We start from the raw sequence: 26373 nt of genomic DNA, 5'->3' as shown, positions 1-26373 counted from the left end.
TCACCCTGGGTACCATTCCTGTTGCCTCCAGTGATTCCCATGGTGGGTCACACAAAACACCCACCTAGAGGATGCCTCCAAGGAGAAAGTACTTTCTTGGAGAGTCATACCATATATGGAGCCTATTGTTTCTCAAATCTATTCAGCCATAGAAGCACAGACTGAAGAACAATGATCTGCTGAAACTGCAACACTCCCTACAAGTCTTTTCTCCATCTGGCTTAAACAGTAACGGTGAGCCTATTTGATTGAGCTTTGGACTATCTCACCTCCTGTTGGTCCTGACTACTCCATACCTGCTAAGTGGGATGCATTGAGCAGGAAGCAGGTATCTTAATACATAGCAAATAGAAAAACTGTTAACAGGGCTAGCGGGATGGATCACTTGGCAAGTAATGGATGCTATTCAACCACAAAGATCTGAGTTCAAATCCCTAGTACCCATATAAGAAAGCTGGGCCTGACCATGTATGTCTATAACCCCAGCACTAGGGAGCAGAGCCTGGTGGATCCTGGCAGCTCACTAGCCAGCTGGTCTAGCTGGAACAGTGAGCTTCAGGTTTGGTGAGTAATCTGCCTTAAGGTGATAAAGTGTAGAGCAATAGAGAAGACATCTAATAATGTCATCTTCTGATATCTATATGGCCATGCATCAAGTGCACATTGACATATATACAAGGGACAAATACGCACTTATATACACACATGTACACACACAAAGCTGCTAGAGACTTCCTTCTCAGATGGGACTTATTATTTTTATCTATGGTATGTATGCATTACCATCATGTATATATGCATACCACATGGATACAGGTGCTTATGAAGCCAGGTGAGGGAATAGAATCCCTTGGGACTACAGTCACAGGTAGTTGGGAGCAAACTTGGGTCCTTCGTGAAACCTGTATGTGCTCTTAATCTCTGAACCATCTCTCCGGGTCCAGTAAGGCAACAGAGCAAAGTGGTACTGAGTTTGGTCTGTAGAATCAGTCCACTGAAGCCAGTACTGGATAGCCTGCAAAGTTAAGGGCTGTCTCTGCTCTGTTCGTGGGTGCCTGGTGCACATGGCGCCTGGCACAGATCATACAGTCAGTAACTATTTATACTGAGTGGATTGAGGACAAAGTCATTTGAGGTCCTGGGTGGTTTTGCCTACATGGAGACATCTAGAAGCATCTGAAGACAGTCTTGGTGATCACGGAGGCAAGCATCATTACACAGATGCATTAGATGATGAATTACACATCTGCAAGAGCAATGTTGCTAAGATTGGCATGTTCTGTTCTAATAGACTGATCAGAGCTATGGACACCAGCTGTTAGGCCTTAAGCAAGCAAGGAGAGTTATCTGCTCATTTCTTTATTTGCATATTGGGGGTCTTCATTCTATATTTCAGGGTTGTTGTAAGAGGATATACATAAACACATCCTGAGCAATGCAGAGGAAGCGGGGACAGTTGCAAAGAAAGTGTGACCTACTGGCATTCTTGCCATTGGCCTTCATGCAGTGTCTCACACCAATCGTGGCCCTGGGTCTCAGGACTTGCTATGCCAGTCCTAGAGTGAAGAATCTAGCTGAAGCAGCCCTGCACCCCCAGCCCTGCAGTCCCTCAGCCCTGCAGCCCCCCAGTCCTGCAGCCCCTCAGCCCTGCAACCCCAACCCTGCACCCCCAGCCCCGCATCCCAGAGCCCCGTGCACCCCCAGCCTGTGCACCCCCAGCCCCGCACTCCCCAGTCCTGCACACCCTGCCCCAGCCCTGCAGCCTCACTTGTGTTCACTAGATAGCTCGATGTTATTCAGGTGCTCACCAGGGGCTCCATCGTGAAAATGTGATCCAGAAAGAGCATGCTGTTTCCTTCAATCAGCTTCCTTTGGTTCTGGAAGGTACGGGAGATAATGGAAAGGCGTTCTCGGAGCGAGGGATCCAAGAGGCAGTCTTCAAGGATCAAGTCGGTTTCCTGCTTTTCCTCCTTGCACAGATCATCACAGACCCTAAAAAAGAAAAAGAAAAAAATGAGGAAATGTGAGGGTCACTGTGGGACTCCGAGTCTTAAACACATGGGCAAATGACCTTGTTTTGCTTTCTCAGAACTTCCAGAGTTTGGTGATCTTTTGTCACCTCCTTCCAGAAGTCCTCTGGGATTTCTTTCCAGCATGTATCTGGACAAATATTTCCTTTTAGGTAATTGTGTTTTCCGGGCTTATTTTTAAATTATTTAACATCTGCCCTGCCTCTCATGCAGCAAGGATGATTTTGTTCCTGTTAAGCTTGCCTTGCTTTAATTCTTTCCTAGCCATTAGTTATCTAGGGAATAGAATGTGGAGCTGCCAAGGGCTGGGGCTTAGATACTGATTTTACGATCTATTTCCTAGCTCCAGGACTCTGGGAGCTGCCCAGTTCCTTTAAGCCTGAGTGCTTGTTCCCATAAAACAGAATGGATGGGAAGAGTTCCTAATCTAAGAGATGGTGCTCAAAGGTGATCCAGGTCCTGGTTTAGCTCCTGACACAGAGAGGATGCTCCATCTGTACCACCTTGTTTACCTGTGCCAAGCATATTCATTGTCTAAGACATCAAACTTGTAAGATGCTTGAGCCATGCCTGAGGATGCCTCCTGTACTCACTTCCTAGTTCTTGATGTCTACCGCTGATGGTGAGAGAACAGCCTTTCCCAACCCTCTCCTCACCGCCCTCTGCTTTCTAAGACCACCATTCACATGGACTCTGCAGGCTGCCCTGCACTCCTGCTGGGCCCTTGCCCCTGTCCCCAGAAATACTGATGTGACCCTGGTGACATACTTAGGGAGGGAGGGCTGAGTGTGCACCCTAGGTCACCAAGATCCCGTCTCTGCTCTGACCTTCTAGATGACCTCATACGACCAGAGGCTCCATTTTGTCAAATGGTCCTTTTGAATAACTTCAGTGTTCAGAGCCTTTTGGGTGTATATCACAGGGGAATCAAATGAATAGATTCAGTGTTCTGGATCCAGGGAAGACAGCAGCATGCACTTTCCTTCTACCTCTGGGGAAGTAGGAAACAGTATCCAAGGTAACCAGCAGTACTCCCCCTATGCCACTGGGCATATCAGCTTGGAAAGAAAGGAACCCAGTTCTTTCTTCTTTGTAGGTTTGACAGCTATCTGGAATGCTTACAAACTGCACATCATTTGTGTGGTGCTTTGAATGAGAATGGCCCCCAATAGACATACATATTTGAATAGTTGGTCCCTGGCTGGTGAGACTGTTTGGGAAGGATGAGGAGGTGTGGCCTTGTTGGAGGAGGTATACCACTGGGGGGCAGGATTTGTGGTTTCATGCTATTCCCAGTGTGCTCTCTGCCTCCTGCTTGTTGTGTGAGCTGTGAATACGGCTCTTCATCCCCTCCTACCTCTCTCCACTCCCCCATTCTTTTGTTCCACCATCAGGAACTCTAACCCTCCAGAACTATAAGCCAGTTAAAACTTTCTTTTTAGTAAGTTGCTTTGTTTGTGGTGTTTTATTACAGCAATAGAAAAGTAACTCATATAATCTGGAATAGGAAACTCCACTTGCAGTAATAAATTCTAAAGCAATCTCAGATGGAAACAAAGGTAGAGCTATAGTGACCTTCTTTAAAGTATGGGGAAGCAAAGTGGGTAATTTATAGGTAAGGGCCCCAGACACCCTGCGACTAGAGTTATAGATAGCAGTGAACTGCCATGTGGATTCTGGGCACTGGACCTTGGTCCTCTGCAAGAGGAGTGAGGCCATTCAACCATGGTGACATCTCTTCCAGTCTTCTTAGTGAGGTTTCATGAAGATAAAGATTCAAGTTACAAAATATTCTGTATGGAAAAACCTGCCTTTTTATTTAAAAAGAAAAGAAGTTAAAGAAGGGGAGGAAGTCTATTCATTTTGCAAAGGAATGCATTTATAGATACTAAAATATTCCTTAGGTTTTTCTCTTGATCAAAAGATTGAAAGTGATTTTTATCTTAACCGCTGGTGTAATTTTTTTTAAAAACAAATTTTATATATTCATTATGTGTTTTCTTTTATATTAAAAAGCAGGTGGAGTTAAAAATTCTGTGTGAGTCAGTGCCCAGATTGAAGCACTGAAGACTTTTCCATGGTTGCCTAACATGCAAACACTGGCATGAATGAACCCAAGGCTCCATCACCAGAAGAGGCCTGGGGAAAGGACGAGATGCAGCAGCACTATCAATGGGTTAGATTCACACAGAATACCAGGAAGGGCCTTAACACACAGTCTAGTACAAAAGGAGAAAACGGAGTGCAAAATATCACATCTAGCCATCAAAATGCCTATTTTCTGAAACAAAATATACTTCATGAGACAAGATGCACATAAAAAGACACATGAACACGTTAGAATGGTATCCAGGAGAGTCTGCAGGAATGTGGCATGGGATGTAAGAGACTTCATACAATGTCTTGTGTCAGTGAGAATGACGATGATGATCAGAAGGTGACAGTTAGCTCAGCTCTCCCACTGGAAAATGAAACAAAACATCCCCATATACTTCTTTTCTGTGTGACCCTGGATCAGTAACAGCCAGAACAAGGCAGACAGCAAATTTAGATGTCCTTCTCTTTGTCCTCGAGGAGGAATCGGAGGCATTGCTGAGAGTCTGCGGAGGGGAAATGCAACAACCCGAGTCACACTGATGCCTACAGGGTGCTATGTGACTGTGCATGGCTTCATCGTCATGTCTTGTTGATGATTGTAGTATCTTGCCTCAGAGGCAGCTCGGTTTCACAGATGAGGAGATGTCTCGCAAGAAAGGTCATCCTTGTTTTTCTGTGGGTATAAGACTTTCACACGTTTTACAAGTGAAATTATGACCCATGGGTGGCTGCTAACCCATGGCCTCAGAGAGTGGCACTAGCCCATGAGGTGGGATCCTGGACTGAAACAAAGGGGAAAAGTAAGAGGAACTCAAGAAATAGTCACTATTTGCCTCCTGGCTGTAGATGCCATGGAACCAGTTGTCTCATATTTCTGTTTCTATGACTACCCTGTCATGATAGACTGGACCCTTGAGTCATGAGTCATGACCCAGAATAGTTGATTTTTGACAGCTATTCTGTTGCGATGAGGCATGTGACTAATAGAGTTGGTAACTGGATGTTGAAGAGACAAAACATTCCATGGCCTCCCAGAGCTGGGAGAAGTATTTTCATGACTGCCTATAACAGGAACAGAATAAATGTAGCCAGTAGCGCCATCATCACCTTCAAATGAACTGTGTGACCCTAGACAATTGGTGACTCTGTGATGATATCATAAAGGCCATTTAAGTCTTTGGAGGTTTTTTTTTGTATGACACAGAGAAAGGAGTTCCCAAACATAACTGAAATCAGACTTATTATGGTAACCCAGGTGGCAGGCTCAAATATCAATTAAGATTGAATTAACTAGAGAGATGTGCCATTTCCTGCACCTGAATGTTGTGAAATAAACATGCCAACCACTGTGCGGGCAGTCCACTGAGGATGCTGTGGGGTCTTGAGTAAATTTAGAATTAGAGCCACCTGCTCTTGAAACAATGACTGTGACCCTGCCGGGGACACTGGGAGCAAAAGTCCGATAAAACCCACAAAGAGCCTCTGAATGTGAGGAGAAGTTTGACAGAGTCTCACAGAGGGCATTTGGCTGAACACAGCTGTGGAAAGAAGGAAGGAAGGAAGGAAGGAAGGAAGGAAGGAAGGAAGGAAGGAAGGAAGGAAGGAAGGATGGATGGATGGATTCAGCCTCTTTTGGCAAGATTAGTGTTTTTTTCTAGCTCCAGAGAAAACATAAGAAATAGAACAAAAGGTGATTTTTTAATAAGGGTCCTTAATTTAAAATTATGAAGGTTTTTTTTTGGGGGGGGGGGTGCTTTTTTTGAGAAGAACAATTGTAACAGAACTTCTTCCCAGGGGCCTGGGAATAGCCTGTGTTTCTACACCTAGACATTTGTCTCAAGGTTTCAGCACAGTAAGGTATGCAGAGAGAAAGGCTGTCCTTCCCAGAAAAGAAAGGATAAACTATTTCTTGGGGCTGAAATTTCTCTACTGGGAAAAGAGACAGCCACATCTTGGCTCGCCAAGATTTTATGGGCAAGGTACCATGATGGATGGAAGGGGAGTCGAGACCATTTGTTACCCGGGCTAGCATTTTCATAGAGACCTTTGGACAAGCTTCTGTGCTCATAGATGGATGTCCCAGGATGAGGTGGAAGGCATTTTGCAAATAGACAGCTGAGGGAAGAAAGCCAAGTCCCATATATGACATTATGCTCGAATTATATCTTAGGTCCTTGGAAACTGAAAAGGGGAAGTTTTAATCTTTGCAAATGTGTCTCCAACTAAAGACAGGTTTGCTTCGACCCTTTGAGACAGTTAACCTCGTGTTACAGTTACCTCAACTACAAAATTATTTCATTGCTGCTTCGTAGCTGTAATGTTGCTACTGTTATGAATCATAATGTATGATTATGAATCATATGAATCTGATCTGATGCAGTGTATCTGATGTGGAACCTCCAAGTGGGTCAGGACCCACAGGCTGAGAACTGCTGCTCTGCAGTTTAAACTAGAGATGCTGATGGAGGAGTGGGAGATGAGCAAGAAGTGGCTGTGCTCCTCACTGGGAGCAGGAGCATCCTGTCTATAAAGGATGATGTCATGGACACTACACAGGCCTTGCTAGAGAATTCAAGAGGGGTATTGTATTGCTGGTTAACGGTCTTGCTGTGTTTGGTGGCGGGGAGGGGATGGGTAGATATCTGTTCTGTGTGCTACTCGTGTGTGGCCTTGGGCATAACCCATGATTGTGTAACAAAGGAGACCATGACCATTGCACAAAGTACCGCCATCCACACTCACTGCATAGAAAGGCACACAGAGCTCTGAGCTTGCCTTGTTTTGGAGAGAATAGGCATCTGTTGGCAATTATTTCCAGGATAAGAATCCAAGGGGAGAATAATCATATGAAAGTCGAGAGATGCATCAAAGAGCAAGAAAGAGAGAAGGAAGACGGCAATTGGGCATAGCAGAGTTTAGTCCATGCCCCACTCTGGCTCTTGGCATCTGGTGCTTGGAAGAGGAGGGGAAGAAGGCAGGGTGACATTTGGTAGACTCTTAGGCAAATCAATCTTCTTGAGGGAAACATAAGTTATATTGATATATGTCACCCAAAGAGAAAGTGAAGATGGTCCTACTCAGAGATGGAAAGCCACTCCTCTAGTCCTGTGTTTAAGAGCGAGGCATGGCCTTAAATGACACCTCAAATAGGGCTGTGATAACTGAGATACACAGACACTGCTATGGAGAGCTCACTGACTCCTCTGGCCAGAAGCAGAGTGGACAGATGATAAGGATGGATGAAATGTGGTGGTATGCACTCAGTAGAGCCTCATTCAGCCATAAAGAGAAAAGCAATTATGTCAACTTGAGGAGCACAGATGGAACTGGTGAGTGAAATATGCCACCTCACAAACAAAAGCACTGTGCATCTTCTCTCACATGTGGATACTAGACAAGGAAACACAAAGGATGTGAAACTAAAATGGCGACTACTGGGCTGTTGAAGGGGGATGGGAAGACTTAAGAGCCACAGACGGTGTGGGTTACAAATGTTATAAACTTCCTTTTATATACTAGACACACAGGGAAGAGTGGGATTGGGGTAGGGAGATGGCTCAGTTGATAAAGTACTTGCCATGCAAACATGAGGTCTAGAGTCTATTGCCACAGAACCTATGTCAAAAGCTTGGAGCAGCGTGCATGTGAATAATTCCAGTACTGGGGATGTGGAAATAGGAGAATCCCTGGGGATTATTGGTCAGTCCAGCCAAACCATCAAGTTCCAGGTTCAGTGAAAGATCCTTTTGTAACAAGTTAAGTTATGGAGTGATCAGGAAAGATGACCACCATCAACCTCTGGCTTCTGCGTATGCATGGACACACATACATACAGACACACGATCACACACATATACACAGACTCATGCATGCACACACATACACACACATAGACACACATGCATGCACACACAGACACACACAGACACACACACACACACACACACACACACACACACACACACACACACACACAGCCAAGGGTGAAGCTTAGTTGGTAGAGTGCTTGTCTGGCATCTACAAAGCCCTAAGTTGAATCCTCAGAACTTGATAAATCAGGCAACCCGGCTATGAGGAGGTTAGAGGCAGGAGAATTAGGAATTCTAGGTCATCCTTGACTACATAGTGAGTTTGAGGCTGGCCTGGGATACATGAGGTCTTGTCTCAAAACAAACAACAACAAAACACCCATATAACCAGCCAAACAAGCAAACAAAAATAATAAAACAGGAGGTTGGGGATTTAGCTCAGTGGTAGAGAGCTTGCCTAGCAAGCACAAGACCTGGGTTCAGTCCTTAGCTCTGAAAAAAAAAATCATAAAACAAGTAAAAAAAAAATATTAAAAAGCTAATGGTATTGGTGTCTGGGGAAGTGACACAAAGACAGAACTTGGGTCTGAAGTCCTATTCTGGATAGTCTAGAACCTTCTACACATGCCATTTCCTTCCTTCCTTTTTTCCTTTTTTCCTTCTTTCCTTCCTTCCTTCCTCCCTCCCTCCCTTCCTCCCTTCCTTCCTTCCTTCTTTCCTTACTTCTTTCTTTCCTTCCACCTCTCCCTGCCACCACCTCCTCCTCTTCTTCCTCTTCTTCCTCCTCCTTCTCCTTTTTCATCTTCTTGCTTTTAACTTTAACTACTAAAAAAATTTCTAGATACGTTTTTGGGCGTTGGCCTGGTACTGGTACCATGCTATACCTACAGCCAGCCACATGGAGACTTGGTTGAAGTTAAAGCTGCATTTCCTCCTCCTCTCCAAAAGGCTCTACCATAGGGGCAGCCGTGGAAGTACTGCTGCGACCCCTTCACAGTCTTCCTCTGGCCTCACTCTGACTCTAGCTTCAAACGTGCTTGGGCCTTTCCAGTTGCTGCTCGGCCTTCATCCGTCACCAAGCTGCAGAATCTGAGCAGGTGGATCAAGGGAGATGCGGTTCTCTCTGCACTTTTAAATGCTGCATTTCCTTTTAAAACGTCTGCCATTTTTATTAGCATTTATTAACTGTACACATGAATGGGTTTCATTATGATGTTTCATAGAGTTCTAAGGTATTAATAATTAAGGATAAAAAAGTACGTTATTAACATTTCTAAACCATGAGGTCCAGTGCAGTTTGTAGGCAGGACAAGCTTTTCTTTGCACGGTGGTGATCCTGTGACTGAAGCTCATTGCCTGGACAGCTGAGCTTCGGCCCACTGTGTCCCGTAACTGTCCTGGATCCTTCTGATTCAATTAGGGACAGTGCTCTGGGGGACTTCTTCCGGGGACCTGAGATTTTTACTTTTATTCCACACTAACTTGGCTTCAAACAAAGCCTTGAGGCTTCCCAGAGCTAATCTTTCATGCACACGGACATGGAAATGAAAGCAATAGAAGTGTTCACTCAGAGAGGTCTGAGGGACGGAAAATGAAAGCGTAGCTTTGACAGGCGAGGATGGGGCCAATGGGGGGGGGGGGAAACATCCAGAATATAACCATTAGGCTGGAAGCTAAAAGTCAGCTGGTTTTACATTTTTCTAAGCTCTGCTGCTATCTGAAGTATCATTAAAAATAAAAGCAGACTATTAAATATCCCACTAAGAAATCATTATTAAATTACATGGTCCCAGAGAGACTAGGCAGTGTTGTGGAAACCAAGAATATAAAAAGCATTACATTTAAACCCGTATTTTCTCTCATCCTTCCTATTTTCTGGAAACATCTTTACACACACACACACACACACACACACACAGAGAGAGAGAGAGAGAGAGAGAGAGAGAGAGAGAGAGAGAGAGAGAGAGTTAGTTTTGGTGCTGGGGAAGAGGAGATCAACGGATTCCTGAGGGCTCACTGGCCAGCCAGTCTAGACAAAACTGACCTTGTCTCAAATAACAAGGTAGATTGAGGACTATACCTCACACTGATCTCTGGCCTGTACAGGCAGGTACACATACATGTGCACACACATAAAAGACTAATCTTAGAATAATACTTCTGGCTTTAAAAAAAAAAATCATGATGACGTTAGGGAATGTGGACCAACCATTTTATATTTTATATGTCCCCCAGGCCATCATGCCAGAGTCAGACATGATCAGAAAACTTAATTATCACCCTTTGTTGAAATTACAGGAAATTAGGTGACATTGATGCCAGTCCAAAACAGACTGTTTGGGGACTCACTGTGAGAGCTGATAAACTTAGTCAGGGCTGTGAAAAGGAATACACACATGTATATTAGTGCTTTAAAAACAACAAAGAATTGTTGTGGCCCGAGCTGCCCCACACTTGGGGGCCAGAAATGTTGAGAACTGCACTACCCCATGTCTCGGACCGTTCTGTCGATGTTGGAACCCGCACTGCCAAAAGCCTTGGGGACTAACTTTTTAGTCTGCACTGCCACAAGCTGCTCCAGTCTGCAGGTCAGGATTCAGCAAGAGAGAGAGGATGGACTCGAAGACTGGAGACCAGACAGAGTGTGATTCAATCCCATTTATTCTTCAGTCTCTCTTCATAGTCCAAGTCCCACGTCTTGAGTTCCTAGTCCCAAGTTCCTAGTTCTTAGTCCCTAGTGCCTCCAAGTTCCAAGTTACTTCCTCCAAGTGCCAAGTGCCTAATACCTAATACCTAATAATCCTTCATCCTCAATGCCTAATTCCTACTCCAAGTTGTACTCTAAGTTGTACTCTCTAACCTAATTCCTAGTTCCAAGTTGTACTCCCAAGTGCCTAATAATCTGTTGTCTGATTCTCTGTTCTTCTTCTGTCTGCCTCTCACCTTTTATATGTCTCACTTCTAAGCCACGCCTCTAATTCACGCCTTTAAGTCATGCCCTTAGACCTTGTCTCTAAATCTGATCTCTAAGTCACGCCCTTAAGTCACACACCTTTAAGTCTCACACACCCAAAGGAAGATCCTGGGTATCTAAAGCAAGATGTTATCAGAGTGTGCTCAGCTGTTGTAGGCTATTGTAATCAAATCTCTTATCAGGGTATACGGCTCAAGATGGCTGCAAGGATGATATCTGCCTTCTGTCAGCTCCCCACAAAGAATGTCTTATTTAAAACTGATTAAATCTTTAATTATTGCTACACTGTAACCAGGTTAAGTTTAACTGAACATTTACTGCATTTGAGGTTTCAAAGCTACCAAAGGGCACCCTGCACTAAGGCCAGTGTCTCAGGGTTAGACATTGGTATGTTAAGAATGGGATCCCTTTTCCCTACCTAGACTGCCTGACTAGGCCTCAGTGGGAGAGGGTGTACCTAGTCCTGTTGGGACTGGATGTCCCAGCGTGGGGTGCTAGCCAAGGGGGACTTCCCCTTCTCTGAGAGTGTGGGGGGAGGGATTGGTAAGAGTGGGACTGGAATCGGAGCTGTGATTGGGATGTAATGTGAATTTAAAAAGTGAGTTATGAAAATAAGAATGTATTGTAAAAGCATGTCTTCCTGCCCCTCCCCACCACATTAATTGGATTTACCCCACCATACCTATATTTTTCTTTGTCTTCCTCTTCTTGGGTAGCAAACACCTTCCACTGGAAATGGGCAATTATATTAGTGCGGTTGTGAATGGTTATAGATCGCTGGTTGGCCAGAGATATGTACGTTTTCTCCATGATCAAAGAATTCTTGTCCAGTCTTATATTCACATCAACAGCAACTCCATAGAGACATACAAATACCATTTCGCCTAGAAATTAATAAGGTAGAAAGACACTTTAGGGTTTATCCTAGGATGGGAGAAGGCTCTCGTAATAAAGTACTCCCCATGCAAGCCTGAAGATCTGAGTTTGAGTTCTCAGAACCCCACAAAACGCCAAGCATGAGCCACCCAGAGTTTCGGTGCTGGGGAAGAGATCAATAGATTCCTGAGGGCTCACTGGCCAGCCAATCTAGACAAAACTGACCTTGTCTCAAATAACAAGGTAGATTGAGGAATACACCTGACCCTGATCTCTGGCCTGTACAGGCAGGTACACATAAATGTGCACACACATAAAAGACTAATCTTAGAATAATACTTCTGGCTTTAAAAAAAAAATCATGATGATGTTAGGGAATGTGGACCAACCATTTTATATTTTATATGTCCCCCAGGCCATCATGCCAGAGTCAGATATGATCAGAAAACTTAATTATCACCCTTTGTTGAAATTACAGGAAATTAAACTATCTTCTCTGGTCATTTTAAAAAATATATAAGACACTATAAAATATGAATTTGTATGAAGGTTCTCTTGGGATATTTTTCTTCACAAATACTCTTTGGGCTTACAGTTTGGCCAGGAGGACCATGCATTTCAGAATTATAAACACCAGCCTTGTCTTTGGTTCCAGCATAATCTAGTGTCTGGTTCTAGAAAGATCCAGTCAAATATACTTGGCAAGAGTTGCTCATGACCAGGGAATTTAAGTTCTCTCAGGAGTCAGAAATCAGGTTCAGTAAGTTTAAAATTAGAATCACATATCCAAACAACAATGATAGTAACACACAGGATACTATGCCTGGGTAGCAGATACATAGAGAGAAAACAAAAACAGTGAGTCAATTTTTAAAAGAATCTCAGGATCATCTGCTTTTGGTGAAACAACAGTCACAGAATATTGCAATTCATAGTTATCTTGAATATAGGTAGGTGTGTGAGGTCACTAGGCATTCAAAAAGATGCAAACCCAAGAGCTATAGTCTTCTTGACTCTACACAGCTACAGTGAGTATATCACTCTAGTGTTAAAACAGGGACTGGAGAGATAGCTCAGAAGGTAAGAGCACTGGGTACCTTCCCAGAGGACCTAGGTTTGATTCCTACCACCCACATGGTGGCTCACAACCAGCTGTCGCTCCAGTTACAGGGAACGTGACCCCTCTTTTTGGCCTCTGAGGGTAGCAGACATGCACATAGCACACAGACATATATGCAGAAAACACACATACATAAAGTAAATTTAAAAAGAGAAAGGGTATACTTAAATACTATGTACACTTTGTGATCTGTGCTGTCCAAGTTTTAACTAGAATTACAAAAGCATGGTGATTCGCCTTTTGTTTTCAGCAGTAGTTCTTAGTTTTAACAGTAGCATAGGAGCCAAAAAGCCACCTTAGTAAATCAATAACCTGAGTTCCGGGAAGCTGCTTCTGGGGTGGGATGCTCTCATGCAGCTGCTCAATAGATCCAGGTGGAACCAACTGCTCTTATCCCCACTTAATCTGGACCTGGTTACAATTTAGTGGTAATTTAGATTTTAAAGGTCAAATACGTCATTCTTCACCATTTTAAAACACTAATCTGCATGTCTGTGTTCCTGTTCATAGCCCCAGCCAGGAGGATAAGATTCCACAGGTTCCCTTTAACTTTTATCACAACTCGAAGAAAAAGCAAGCACCAAACCTTTGAGCCTAAAGTTCAAAGATTGTAGATAGATAGATAGATAGATAGATAGATAGATAGATAGATAGATGTAGACCAATAAATGGATGATAGATAGATTGATAGATAATCAAATTTTAAGCACTATAAAAGCATGCACAAAGGAACTGAAATGTCTCACTCTCCTCACTCAAGCCTAGGCCTGCAGTTTAGAGGTAAGAGTTGCCCATGCTCCCATGGACATCCTTCAGAAAACGTTCAGATTTTCTGGGGAGTGAAATTTAACAATTGGTAAAAAACTTGCTGTTCTCGTTTGCATATTTTAAGTATGATGACATTGAGCTCCATTTATGAGTTAATAGACAAGATAAAAATAAGTCCTTTCCTATAAATTCTGTTACTAAAACAACTATGCCTCCAAATGAGGGTGAACCGGATGGAGGTGGCCCTCCATCTCCATGGTTTACTGTCCAACTGTCTTGGGGAAATCGCCTACGCCTTACAGAACACTTCAGGTTTATGTCACTCGCTGATTCTGACCTGGGATAAAGCAGAGAAAGAACTCATTCTTTAGAGCAATGGTTCTCAACCTTCCTTTTAATACAGTTCCTTGTGTTGCAGTGACGGTCCCCCCATAAAATTATTTTGTTGCTACTTCATATCTGTAACTTTGCTATGGTTATGAGTTATAATGTAAATATCTGTGTTTGCTGATGGTCTTAGGCGATCTCTGTGAAAAGGGATGTTTGACTCCCAAAGGGGTTGCTTCTCCCATAGGTTGAGAGCTACTGCTTTAGAAGAAGGCGTCTACATCTAAAATTTTAACTTTTCCAACAGCACAGAGCCAAATATAATGGTGCTTGCAAAGAACTGAGACCTCATGTGTTAGAACTAGTAACATGTGAACAACAGAAGCGGACTTGCCAAGAACAGACACTGGGTACCATCAGAGAGAGAGAGACCACACACCAGTCACACCTAGCATGTTTATAGAAACCAATGGATGGTGTGGAAGCTGTACCCAGGGAATGGGAGACTAAGAAAGAATCTAAAATGTGGGGCATAGTCATAGTCTAGAACTTACAGATAATAAAATAAAATAAAATAAAACAGAATAAAATGGCCTAAAATTTTAAAAGTAAGACTGCAAAGGAGGATAAGAACCTTTAAAGGAGATCCATAATAAGAGAATTTCTATTTTGATGAAAGAAATTAGTGAAGTCAAAACCAGTTCACAAAATGTAAAAGGCAGCATGAGGAATTACGATTGAGCATAGGGGACTCGAGGACTGCAGGACAGAGATGGTCACATCTAGAGATAACATTGAGCATAGGGGACTCTTGAGGACCACAGGATGGAGATGGTCACATCTAGCCAAGGCAATATTTCAAGAGATGATGGTTAAGAGTTTTCTGGAATTAGGGACATCAGTTGTTAGTTCAAAAACCCAGGGGAATTAAAATGGTGTAGGCTAGAGAAAATGTACACCTAAATATATTACATGGAAATCGAAGACAAACTCCTGAAAGCAGAGAAAGACAAGACATTGCTTTTTCAAATAGACCCACTCACAAAACCTCCAACCCAAAATTTGTCCTGTCTATAACATGCACAGGGATAAAGATGGAGCAGAGATAGAGGGAATGGCCAGTCAATGACCAGCCCAACTTGAAACACATTCCATATAAGATAGCCAGTCCCTGACACTATTAATGATACCCTGCTATAAATGTAGACAGAAGCCTAACATAACTGTCTCCCTAGAGGCTTCATCCAGTAGCTGATGGAAACAGATGCAGAGACCCACAGAGAAACATCAGAGGAGCTCGGGGAGTCTTGTAGAAGAGTGGAGAATAAAGCTTGGTGGGGTCCTGGACACCACAAGAAGACTTACAGAAGTCTTCTAACCTGAGCCTGTGGAGGATCACAGAGACTGAACCACCAAGCAAAGAGCATGCAAAGGCTGGACCTAGGCCCCCTACACATTTGTAGCAGATGTGCAAGCTTGATCTTCATTTTAATAATTCTTAACCATTGGAGTGGAGACTGTTCCTGACTCTGGTGCCTGCCTTTGGGTTCCTTTCCCTTAGCTGGGTGGTCTTATCTGGCTTCAGTGAGAGAAGATGTACTTAGGTCTACTGCAACTGGATGTCCCAGGCTGGGGTGGTACCCAAGGGGGACTTCCCCTTCTCCTCAGAAAAAGGGAGGAGGTAATGAGAGGAGGGACTTGAAAGGGCAGGACAGACAGAGAGGAGAGAAGGGGCGGTAGAGGGTGTGATTGGGATGTTAAGTGGATAAATAAAATATTTTTTGAAAAAAAAAAAGAATAGAGTTATACCTGATGTGTTAACTGAAATAGCAGCAATTTAAAAAGGATAGATTGTAATCATCAGCCTGACCGAGGGAAAATATGACAACCAGGAAGTCTGTAGAAGTTTTTCAGTTTTTAAATTTTTGTCTGAAAATGTCATTATTTTGTTTTTACCTTTCAAGGATACTGGAATGCTAAAATGCCCCAGTATAACCTTGTTTTCCTTCAGCACTTTAATGATGCTGTTCTTCAGCCTCCAGCTTTCTTAGTTTCAGCTGAAGAATTGGCCACCAGGATTATGAGCGTCCCTCTAAAGGCAGAGTATCTTCCATTTTCTGGATCCTTTCATAATGCTCTCTTTGCTTTTAAACAACAGCTTGACTGTGTCTGGTTTAAGTGTATTGTGAATCAAAGGAAGAAATGATATGACCTTCATTGATGCTGGAAACAAATTTGCAAAATCGAAAACACATTTTAAAGTCTAAAGCCCAATGCCCTGAATCTGGTAGAGGACTAGGTTTGAACTCACTGGCACACGAAAGGGCTTTCTGAACAGAACCCTAGGAGCATAGGCAGAAGGAAGAGAAATTAATAAATGGGGTCTCATGAGACTAAAAAGCTTCTCTACAGCAAAGACACCATCATTTGAGTGAAGAGGCACCTTACAGAACAGAAAAATCTTCAATAGTTATACATCTGACGGGGAGTATCCAACTAGAGAAAGAAATGTGGCCAGGTAGGTCATAGGCCCTAGTAGGAACCTGCTACTACTACTCTAAGTGGGCATCGTGTTAAGCCAACTTCTAATGACTCAATTGGTCACCTATAGGTTCATGCCCCTCTCATCCCTACTCAGAGAAGCTTCTTTTGAGTAGAAGGTAATTAACACAGAGACCTACAGCTGGCCAAAGTACAAAAGAATAAATAAGAGACTGTGGAATTCGTGGCCCTAGAGGGGTATCTATGTCATGTCCCCTGCTCATCCCAGGGCTCAGGTATTGCGGAAGAAAGACAGCAAGACTGTAAGAGCAAAGGTGGTGGTGGGTGGCTACAAGGAGACTCAAAGGGGCAGCTGCACATACAAACTACCAACAGTTACGGCAGCACACACAGACCCCCACAAAAAAACGCCAGACAACATCCCGGCTTTGGAGGGGAGGTAGGCAGGGGCTGATAGATAAGGATCTATTGGCAATTGATTACTGCCCAGGAAGGAGAGTCAGTCTACACTAGGGCTGTGCCCCCAGTAGAACTAACACACACCTGTAGATGACAACAGGCGCCTGGGCACACAGGTAGCACAAACAGCGGTTGATGGTTTTTGTTTTAAGAGGACACGAAGTAGGGTGGGCAGGGAAGAGGATGGGTCTGAGAAAAGACAGAGGAAATGCTGAATATGATCAAAACACGCTGTGTGGAAAAAAATATCTTAAAACCCACTAAAGAGAAAAAATACATCTTCAAAAATTAAGACAACAGTTCAATAGATTAGGTTAAGGTTGCAAAGTTGAAAATACTGAAAAGATGTTATGTATATTGAAAAGATGCATGCATTTGCTCTAATAAAAGACACACAAGTAAAAATAAGTTTATATATTAGCACCCTCACAGCACAAATTAGACAGTCAATTGGTTAAAAGAAAAAAAAATGTTTAAAAATGCAGTTTCTTGTCAGAGGGGAAGGGAACATGGAATGGATGGAACATGAATGGTCCACCCTTCTCCATTCCTGGTGTGAGTTTGACAACATGGATCAAAATTCAACCAAAACTGCCATATTGTTGGATACTGTTGGCTCTGTCTCTCACTCCTGGGAATGTGTCCTGACATGAGCTGGGTGTTTAATATGGTGCTGTTCTTAATAAGCGCAGAGTGAGAAGTTGACTTAGGGATCAGAAGAACACTGTCCCTCCAAAAGCAGTGCTCAGTGTGTGTATAAAATGCACACAGACTTGAGGAAGACTCTGCGGATGCATTATTAGGTGGAAAAACTCTGCAGAACAATTTATATTGTATTTTATATTCTGTGTAGGGAAGGAAGATGCTATGCATTCACATTTGCATTTATTTGCATAAAAACTGTTCAAGAAACTAATACAATGATAGCTGGCTGGGTAAATGAGAACATATGAAAGCAAGAATTCTAAATATATACTTTTGCAATGTTTTGTTAGGTTTTAAGCCTATGACTATGTTATCCATCCAAAATCTTCAGTAAATTATTATTGCTATTACTACTATTATTATTATCATTGTTATTATTGTAGGGCTTACAATAAACTTGTAAAACTGTTGTGCAGTCCAATAATACGATGAATGTAGACTGAGATGCCATCCCATAATCAACCATGTTAACCAAAGTTAAACAGTTTGACAGTACCCTTTTGGTACTATATTGGTAAAGATGTGGAAACAAAAGTTCTCATGTATTGCTGAGGAAAATATAAATTGGTATGATCGCTTGAGTCAATTTACTACCCAGGGAAGTTTCATACACAATGTCTTTGCCACTCAGCAACTGTACCTGCAGGTGTTTATTCGAAAAGAAAATCTCATCCAGCTGTCGGGCATTGTACAAGGATGCTCAGGGCAGCACTGTCTGTAGTAGTAGTAAAATCAGGAAGGGCCTAAATATCCTGTCAGAGAATAGATAACACATGGCATTTTGGGGTCTAAGGAGTTGGCTCGCTCAGTAAAGTGCTTGTACAACCATGAGAACCTAAGTTCAGGATCCATGTAAAAGCCAAGCATGTGGTGTGTGCCTGTAAACGTAGCACTGGAGGTGCAGAGATAAGCAGCTCCCCAGAGCTTTCTGGCCAGCAAGTCTAGGCAATTGGTGCCTCTAGGGTCAATGAGACACCCTGTCTCAAATAATAAATATGGAGGATAATAGACAGACACCCAACATTGACTTCTGGCCTCTATACATATGCATGCATATACACGCAAAATTAAAAATCACATAATGTACTATATAATGTATGCGTATACATTTAAATCTGTAAATCGTATCACTGAGTGAATAAATCAAGGTGGAGAATGGTGCGTATCGTGACATTTAAAGATGGAGAGACAGAATAACATGTCATGTGGAATAATGAAAATCTATAGGAATAACAAAGTCCCCTACGCAGGATGTGGACAGTAGATTAGAAAAGATGACAAGGTGGTCTTAAATTTTTATTTTAGCTATATAATAAAAATAGAGCCCTTCAAAGAAACTTGTGTGGAAACATGTTGAGGTGCACTAAACCTAATATGTATTAAATAACATGGCTTTACTTGATTTGAGTGTTTTGTTGTATTAAAAAATGATCAAAGGATAAAAGACTGGAAGGACCTATCTCATACCAATCCACAAATCCCACAAATGAGTGTGGTCAGGTTGGCTTGTTCACCGCAACAATGTGTCTGGCCAGAAATACCATAATCACTCTATCTTTTTCCAAGAACCATTTTTTCCCCTGTGCTACTTTCTAAAATCCATCAGATCCACAGAAGTGGAGTGTGATGGTTTGAATGAGAAGGGACTCCATATGCTCATATATTGAAATGGTTAGTCCCTAGTTGATGGAACTGTTTTGAAGGATTAGGAGGTGTGGCCTTGTTGGAGGAGGTGTGGCCTTGTTGGAGGACTTGTGTCACTCGGGGTAGGCTTTGAATTTTCAAAATCCCACACATCATTTCCAGTTAGCATGCTCTTTCTCCCTCCCTCCCTCCCTCCCGACCTCCCTCCCGCCCTCCCGCCCGCTCTCCCCTCTCTCTTTCTCTCTCTCTCTCTCTCTCTCTCTCTCTCTCTCTCTCTCTCTCTCTCTGGTGAATGGGTGTGTGTGTACCTCAAGCTTATGTCTCAAGATACAAGTTCTCAGCTGCTACTCCAACATCATCCCTACTTGCCTGCCTGCTGCCATGCTCCCTGCCATGATGGTCATGAACTCACCCTCTGAAACCATAAGTCCCCAACAAATGCTTTCTTCTACAAATTGCCTTGGTGATGGTGTCTCATCACAGAAATAGAAGAGTACCTAAGACAAGGAGGGAGTGATAGCTCTTCTTTTGTCCCCAGACTGTTAGGATACTTGTTTTGACATGCATTCGCCTAAAGGCAACCATTAAATGGTCCTCCACACTCTAGCTGTCTAAGAGGCACAGGACAGAGGTGGTGGCGCATTTGTGGGGATTCAAGGGCTGTGTGCACACATACTGGCAATCTGTGTCCTTGGACTCCCACTCTGCTTCGGTTTCCAGGGTTGGGTGCTGCAGTGCAAGAATCGTTTATTATGTCCCGGGAAAAAATAAATTTCGTGGAAGGCATCGCATTACATTTTGCCAGATTTACTACTATCAATCAAGCAAAGGCAAACATGAGCAAAACCAATTTTCCAAAACTAAATGTGAAGCTAGCTGTGTACACAATACATCCCTTGCTGTGGCTTCAGAACTTGGAGATAACGGAGGATGCGGTATGTGAAATAAAATATCTGTGGGGAGGCATGGAGTCTCAAGGGAACAAGCTGATGGGGAGGGTGAATGAACCCTGCTTATATCTCGGCCATGGCAGGGTCAAATTTAGCATAGTCATATGCATACTGCTCAATGCAAATTCCTCATCAGTACCCTTTCTTTATGAAGCTAAAATGGAGCAATCCGAGCTCAGCAGCTATGCAAGTTACTTTGCTTGTCATGATGACTGAATACCTGACAGGATATAACTGAAGTGTGGAAGGGTTTATTTAGAGTTGAGGGGATATAGTCTACATGGTTGGAGAGGCATAGAGACAGGAGATTGAAACAATTGGACATATTACATCTATAGCCAGGAATCAGAGAGCTGACAGGAGGTGAGCCTTGGACATAACACCTCAAGACCTGCCTCCTAGTGGCCCCCTTTCTCTAGGGAAGCTCCATCTCCTAACAGTTCTATGGCCTTCCCAAACACCAGCTGGACACTGTGAACCTATGGTGGAATTCTGAAATCAATCCATAAGTCCAGCATGTCACTGACAAGACTAAAATTGCCACTGTTCTGCACCAAAGGCAGTGCAGGTATGTAAACAGGGCCTAGCTTAGTGAATACCAGGAACTTGGGTTCAAGCTCCAGTTTTACCTAGGTGCAATCATTAAACATGCCTGGAGTTTATACACTCAGTCCTTTCTGAGATGGAAAGAGATAAAGATAAAGACATGCTCCACAACCTTCCTCAAGGTCTAGCCCTGAAAATGGGTGGAACTAGAAAATATGATTTTGAGTGAAGTAACCCAAACCCAGAAAGACAAGAATCACATGTTGCTCCAAATGTTAAGATATGAGAATATATTCAGAAGTAACTACAGAAATCAAGAAAAGAAGAAGAAGAAGAAGAAGAAGAAGAAGAAGAAGAAGAAGAAGAAGAAGAAGAAGAAGAAGAAGAGGGGGAGGGGGAGGGGGAGGGGAGGGGGAGGGGGAAGAGGAGGAAGGACAACAACAACAACAGCAATAACAACAAGAAGAAGAAGGGACCATTGCCATGTTAGGGTAGGATTGGGGAAAAACAGAGAGGACATAGCAGGGTATGAGTGGAAAATGGGAAATGGGAAAAGGGGGTCTAATTAAGAAGGGGGGATAAATACAAGAGAAAAGTAAGAATGTATGAAAAACTTCTAAGGAACAAACTATTAATTATCTACCCAAAGTAACATACTATGTAAGTCAGTGTGTATACATGCATATATAGTTTAAATGACATTCTCTCATCTGAGCTGATAATACTCCCTCTGAGAGCCAAAGACAATCTAACAAGACCCCAACACCAGGACACTCAAAAGTCTCCTTTTGAGTTATTGATCAGGGTGGTCCAATAGATCCCCAAACAATATAGACTATCACTATTGCCCTTGGTTGCCCCCTGGAAACAGAAGGCTAGTCCCTATTGTTGAAGATACCATGTACTTCAGATGCAGGGGCCAGGGGCCCCTGAGCTGGAACTGACCTGAAGGCCTCCTCTCTGAGGACTAGCTTTCATGGTGCCAGAGGGCTCCATGCCAGTTTCTAAGGGAGAGAGGCAAACAATAGTCCTACCCAGCTATGATATCTATGAACTACAACGTCCAGCATGGCGCGATAATAAAGTAGCATGCACCCATTGATGGTAACCAATAGCTCTCTAATTAGACTGAAGAGCCACTGAAACAAGAGGGAAGTCATGCCCGGTACTGGCACCTTATCCAACTCCTCAGGACTAGCAGGAAACCCACAGATTTGGAAGGAGACCTTACAACTGGCACTTTACTAAACCAGCATAACCCTGTTCTATATATTTGTCTTTGTACCCACAGATGTGTGTAGTCCTCATGCCTCATCAAAGAAACTTCTTTTTGCATGAGACGGAGACCATTACTCAAAACCATGACAAGTCAAAAGACAGGAGTCCAGTCCCAGTGAATACATTTATAAAAACAACTTCCACACCTAAGGTACAGGGAACATGATGGAAGGAGGGGACAGAAAGACTGTAAAAGCCAGTGGATAGGGGATCTGCTGTGAGACTGTGTCACCTAGTAATGATGTCAGAAGTCACACACATAAAGTCTCACCAACATGACTGCCTAAAGGGGAGCTGAACTAGAACAGAAGTAGACATGTTACCATAGACAGGGGAAAGACCATGAGGCCTCAACCCTATACAATGAACTACAGGCAACTAAGATGCTGGGGCAAGGGGAATGGTCTTCCCCAGGAAGGAGCACACCAACTTGTTATCCAATACCAAATGGTCAGCCCTGAAAACATACATACATACAGACAGACAGACAGACAGACAGACAGACAAACAAACAAATATTATACAGACTGAGCTGGTTATATTTTGGGGACACACACACATGCACATGCGCACACACTTATACATGCACATGCACATGCATGTAGACACAATTAAAGGGGTAAAGGCCATGAATTTAAAAGAGAGTAAGAGGGGGTGTTCAGGAGGGCTTGGAGGGAGGGAAGGAACTGGGAAATGATGTAATTATATCATAATCTCAAAAATAAGAAATAAAAAATCTGCCCTCAAAGCTGGAGATACCGCTCAGTGCCAGGCCTTGCTTGTGTAGCATGTACAACGCTCTGGGCCCCTCTCTATCCCTGGAACAAAGTCCTCTACTGTCCCTTTAAATGCTGACACCCAATGCTGTGAGAATCTTCCCCATAAAACATCCCTGACAACCTAAGATTCCCATCCTAAACCACGAAATAAGGACTAGAGTAAGGAAAACTAGGTCTGAGAAGCTTTCCCTTGACTCTTTAGCCATGTTAAAATATTTGCTTTTTTTTTTTTTTTAACAGCGATGTCTCTAAACATTCTAATTATAATGGCGTATCATAATTCTCACAGACACACAGTGGAAAGAGAACTCAGGCAGGCGAGTTTGCAGAGATGCTCAGGACAGGCGTTATTTAGGGTTCTACTTGCAGTGGATCGTACGCAATCGCTCACTGTATTAGTTTCCAGTGCTCCTTTATTAGCCTTCATGGGGATAAAAAAGAATTCCTTTATCTTTATCTTTAGAAAGTAGAGCAAAATAAAACGTGCAAATGGCTGGTAAGCTGTCCTGTGGAGAACCGGCATTATGATTGTTAGATATGTTTTTGTGTTTAATAATAACCCCCTCCATCATCTCGTGTTTGGGAGAAAAGCCTACCTACCAACGTCTGGCTCCTAAACTGAAATATCTCCTCTGTAACAAGAGATACAATGCTCTAAAAATGCTGAGCAGGCCCACAGCTCCATTTCCCGACTCTGCCAGTGGCTAATGTCACCTTTATGGGGACAACAACCTCATCTGGCATTGGTTCTTATTTCTCTGGCTCATTCAAGTAACCAAATGTTCGGTAAAAAATGTCTTTTTTTTTTATGTACAATGAAGTTGTCTTGTGAATTCTAATCTCAGGAAGGACATTTAATATGGGTTACTGATGAATGTCTTTGTCTCATCTATCTATCTATCTATCTATCTATCTATCTATCTATCTATCTATTCATTTTTACATCCTGATTGCCACCCCCAGTTGCCCCCTCACACAGCTCCTTCCCCTTTCTCTTCTAAAAAAGAGGATGACCCTCTGGGTACCAACGCAACCTGGCATATCAAATCCATACAGGACTAGGTACATCCTCTCCTACTGAGGCCAAACAAAGTAGCCTAGTTAGGGGAACAGGATCCACAGGCAGGCAACAGAGTCAGGGACAGCCTCCGCTCCAGTTGTTAGGGGAGCCGCATGAAGACCAAGCTGCACATCGGTTACATATGTGCAGGGAGGTCTAGGCCCAGCCCATGTATACTCTTTGGTAGGTGATTCAGTCTCTGGGAGCCCCCAAAGGTCTAGATTAGTTGACTCTGTTGGTCTTCCTATGGAGTCCCTACCCTTTCTGGATCTCTCAATTCTTCCCCCCAAACACTTCCACAAGCCTCCCTGAGCTCTGTCTAATGTTTGGCTATGGATCTCTGCGTCTGTTTTGGTCAGCTGCTGGGTGGAACATCTCAGAGGACAGTTATGCTAGGCTCCAGTCTGCAAGCATAACAGAGTATCATTAATAATGTCAGGAATTGGTTCTTGCCCATGGGATGGGTCTCAAGTCAGGCCAGTCATTGGTTGGCCATTCCATCAGATTCTGCTCCATCTTTGTCCCTGCACTTCTTGTAGTCAGGACAAATTTTGGATGGAAGGTTTTTGTGAATGGGTTGGTGTCCTTATCCCTCCACTGGGAGATTCCAGGGAGTCTATGATGGTGACTCTAGCTGAGACTCCTAGCAGTGGGGATATGGAGCCTGAAGTGGGCCCCTCCTGTTGCCATGCAGAATGTCTTCTCTGTATGCTTCTTTACACTACTCGTCTCTAGGAGCCCTCAGATTACATAAAGTTTCTCAACACTCAGATGAAGGTTTTAGGACTTAAGCCGCTGAGCTGTCTGTTTGTCCTGCAGGAGTCAGGTGCTGTTTCCACCTCTCAGTTTTATTTGACATAAATCTGAGACTTTCATATGTGAGACTTTTATATAATGTGTTTTGATCAAATCTTCCCTCCATTCCCTTCCTCCAAGTTCCTCCCCTACCACTTTTCCCTCCCAACTTCATGTGCTGAGGGAAAAACCCATGGAGTTTTCTTAGTGCTGCCTGTGTAATGCACGTGTGCAGGGTATCTACTGGAGCATAGATTGACTCTCAAGAGGCTGCATCCCTGAAAAAAAAATGGAATCTCTTCCCTGACCCCCAGCAGTCATTGTCAATGGCTCCTTGACTGGGATTGGGAATTAACACAGAGATCTACAACTGGTGATGCAGAGAGTAAGAGAGAGTGGAATGCTAAGGTTTAAATGAGAATCTACACTGCACCCCTCCCCCAAAGGCTCAGGGCCATCTCAGAAAAGCCAGAGGTAGTGGATGGCTGCAGCAGATGAGAGTGTGTCAGAACGCAGTGACACTATTGCACATATGTCAGACATGCAATGACACTATTGAACATGTTGTTTTGCTTTTGTCACAGTCTTCCTGGTTTAGAACGTAAGATAGAGTCTAGACTGGCCTGGAACTTCCCTCATGGCAAGGACCACCACATACTGCTTGCTTTGTTTTGCTCTTATCAGTATTTGAGTTCTAAGTGTAACCTCCTCTGCAGGAATGAGTACACAGTTAAAGGTAACTTAATCATATCTGAGAAAAAGCAGCTGCCTAAGCAAACTCAATTTTACTATGTATTAACACTACAAGGACAAAGAGGGGGAAGGGAAAGGGAGGGAATTCTGCTCCAGGCAAATGTGAGTGAGCAAATATCAGGCATTTGCAAAGTACTAAGTTTGACCCCCTTCAGTACCAGGGCACTGGCTCAAACCCCTGCCATAGAAAGCACAGAGCTAAAAGCTATGGTTTATCAAGAACACGTCCAGGGGGAGGACGCAGCTGACGGGACAAATACAACTGTTGGAAATATGATTGAGCACTTCCTGCTGAGGAGAATTCAGTGATCTTTCTTCTAGAACATTGTTTGAGGAAGCATAAAGAAAAGCCATTCATCAACAGCCCATATTAAATGTCCTTCCTGAAATCAATCCATAGTTCAAGCAGCTGCAGAGGGCTCAGTCTTGTGATTAGGCAGTGACACGGGAAGACAATGGCCACGGCTGCCTGGAAGTGTTCCATGAGGCCTGTGCTTAGTCATTACTGCTTTCCACTAAATGGAAGGTTCTGGACACTGATAACCTACCACACAGATGAAAGCATGTTCTTCTCAGCAGCTCATGTTGTGCAACCAACACTGTCTTCACTCTTCAGAAGATCATTCATTTACCACAGTTGGCAGAAGCACCTCAGGATATGGACATGAACTAGCTAAGTGTCAATACACAAAATATTCACTGGTTCAAATTACCTTTCCTTCAGCACAGGAGTATCAGGGCAAGCATAGGTATCACTTCAAGATAGGAAACTGGAATCCAGGCTCTCTGTGAGAATGGCTTGCATTCCAAAGCCAGTGAATGAAAGAGGAAAGTGGTTGTATACCAATACAAGAGGTTAGGGAGATGGCCCTGGGGTGGGGGTAGGGATGGTAACGGACAG

At 43.3% G+C, this 26373-nt stretch overlaps 1 protein-coding gene across 2 annotated transcripts in view; it reads right to left on the bottom strand.

The window, feature by feature from the left end:
- Positions 1–26373, bottom strand: part of Hydin (HYDIN axonemal central pair apparatus protein) — a 360278-nt gene that overhangs the window by 260011 nt on the left and 73894 nt on the right. For both annotated transcript variants that reach the window (XM_076915883.1, XM_076915885.1), the window contains exons 8-9: positions 11593–11794; positions 1809–1992 (exon numbers count right to left, since the gene is read on the bottom strand). In XM_076915883.1, coding sequence (XP_076771998.1) covers positions 1809–1992; positions 11593–11794 — 386 coding nt within the window. The remainder of the gene's footprint in view (positions 1–1808; positions 1993–11592; positions 11795–26373) is intronic.

Source organism: Arvicanthis niloticus, chromosome 18 (genome assembly GCF_011762505.2).
Source record: "Arvicanthis niloticus isolate mArvNil1 chromosome 18, mArvNil1.pat.X, whole genome shotgun sequence".
Taxonomy (NCBI): domain Eukaryota; kingdom Metazoa; phylum Chordata; class Mammalia; order Rodentia; family Muridae; genus Arvicanthis; species Arvicanthis niloticus.
The sequence above is the reverse complement of the archived record's forward strand: the minus strand, read 5'-3'. Positions and strand labels throughout refer to the sequence as shown.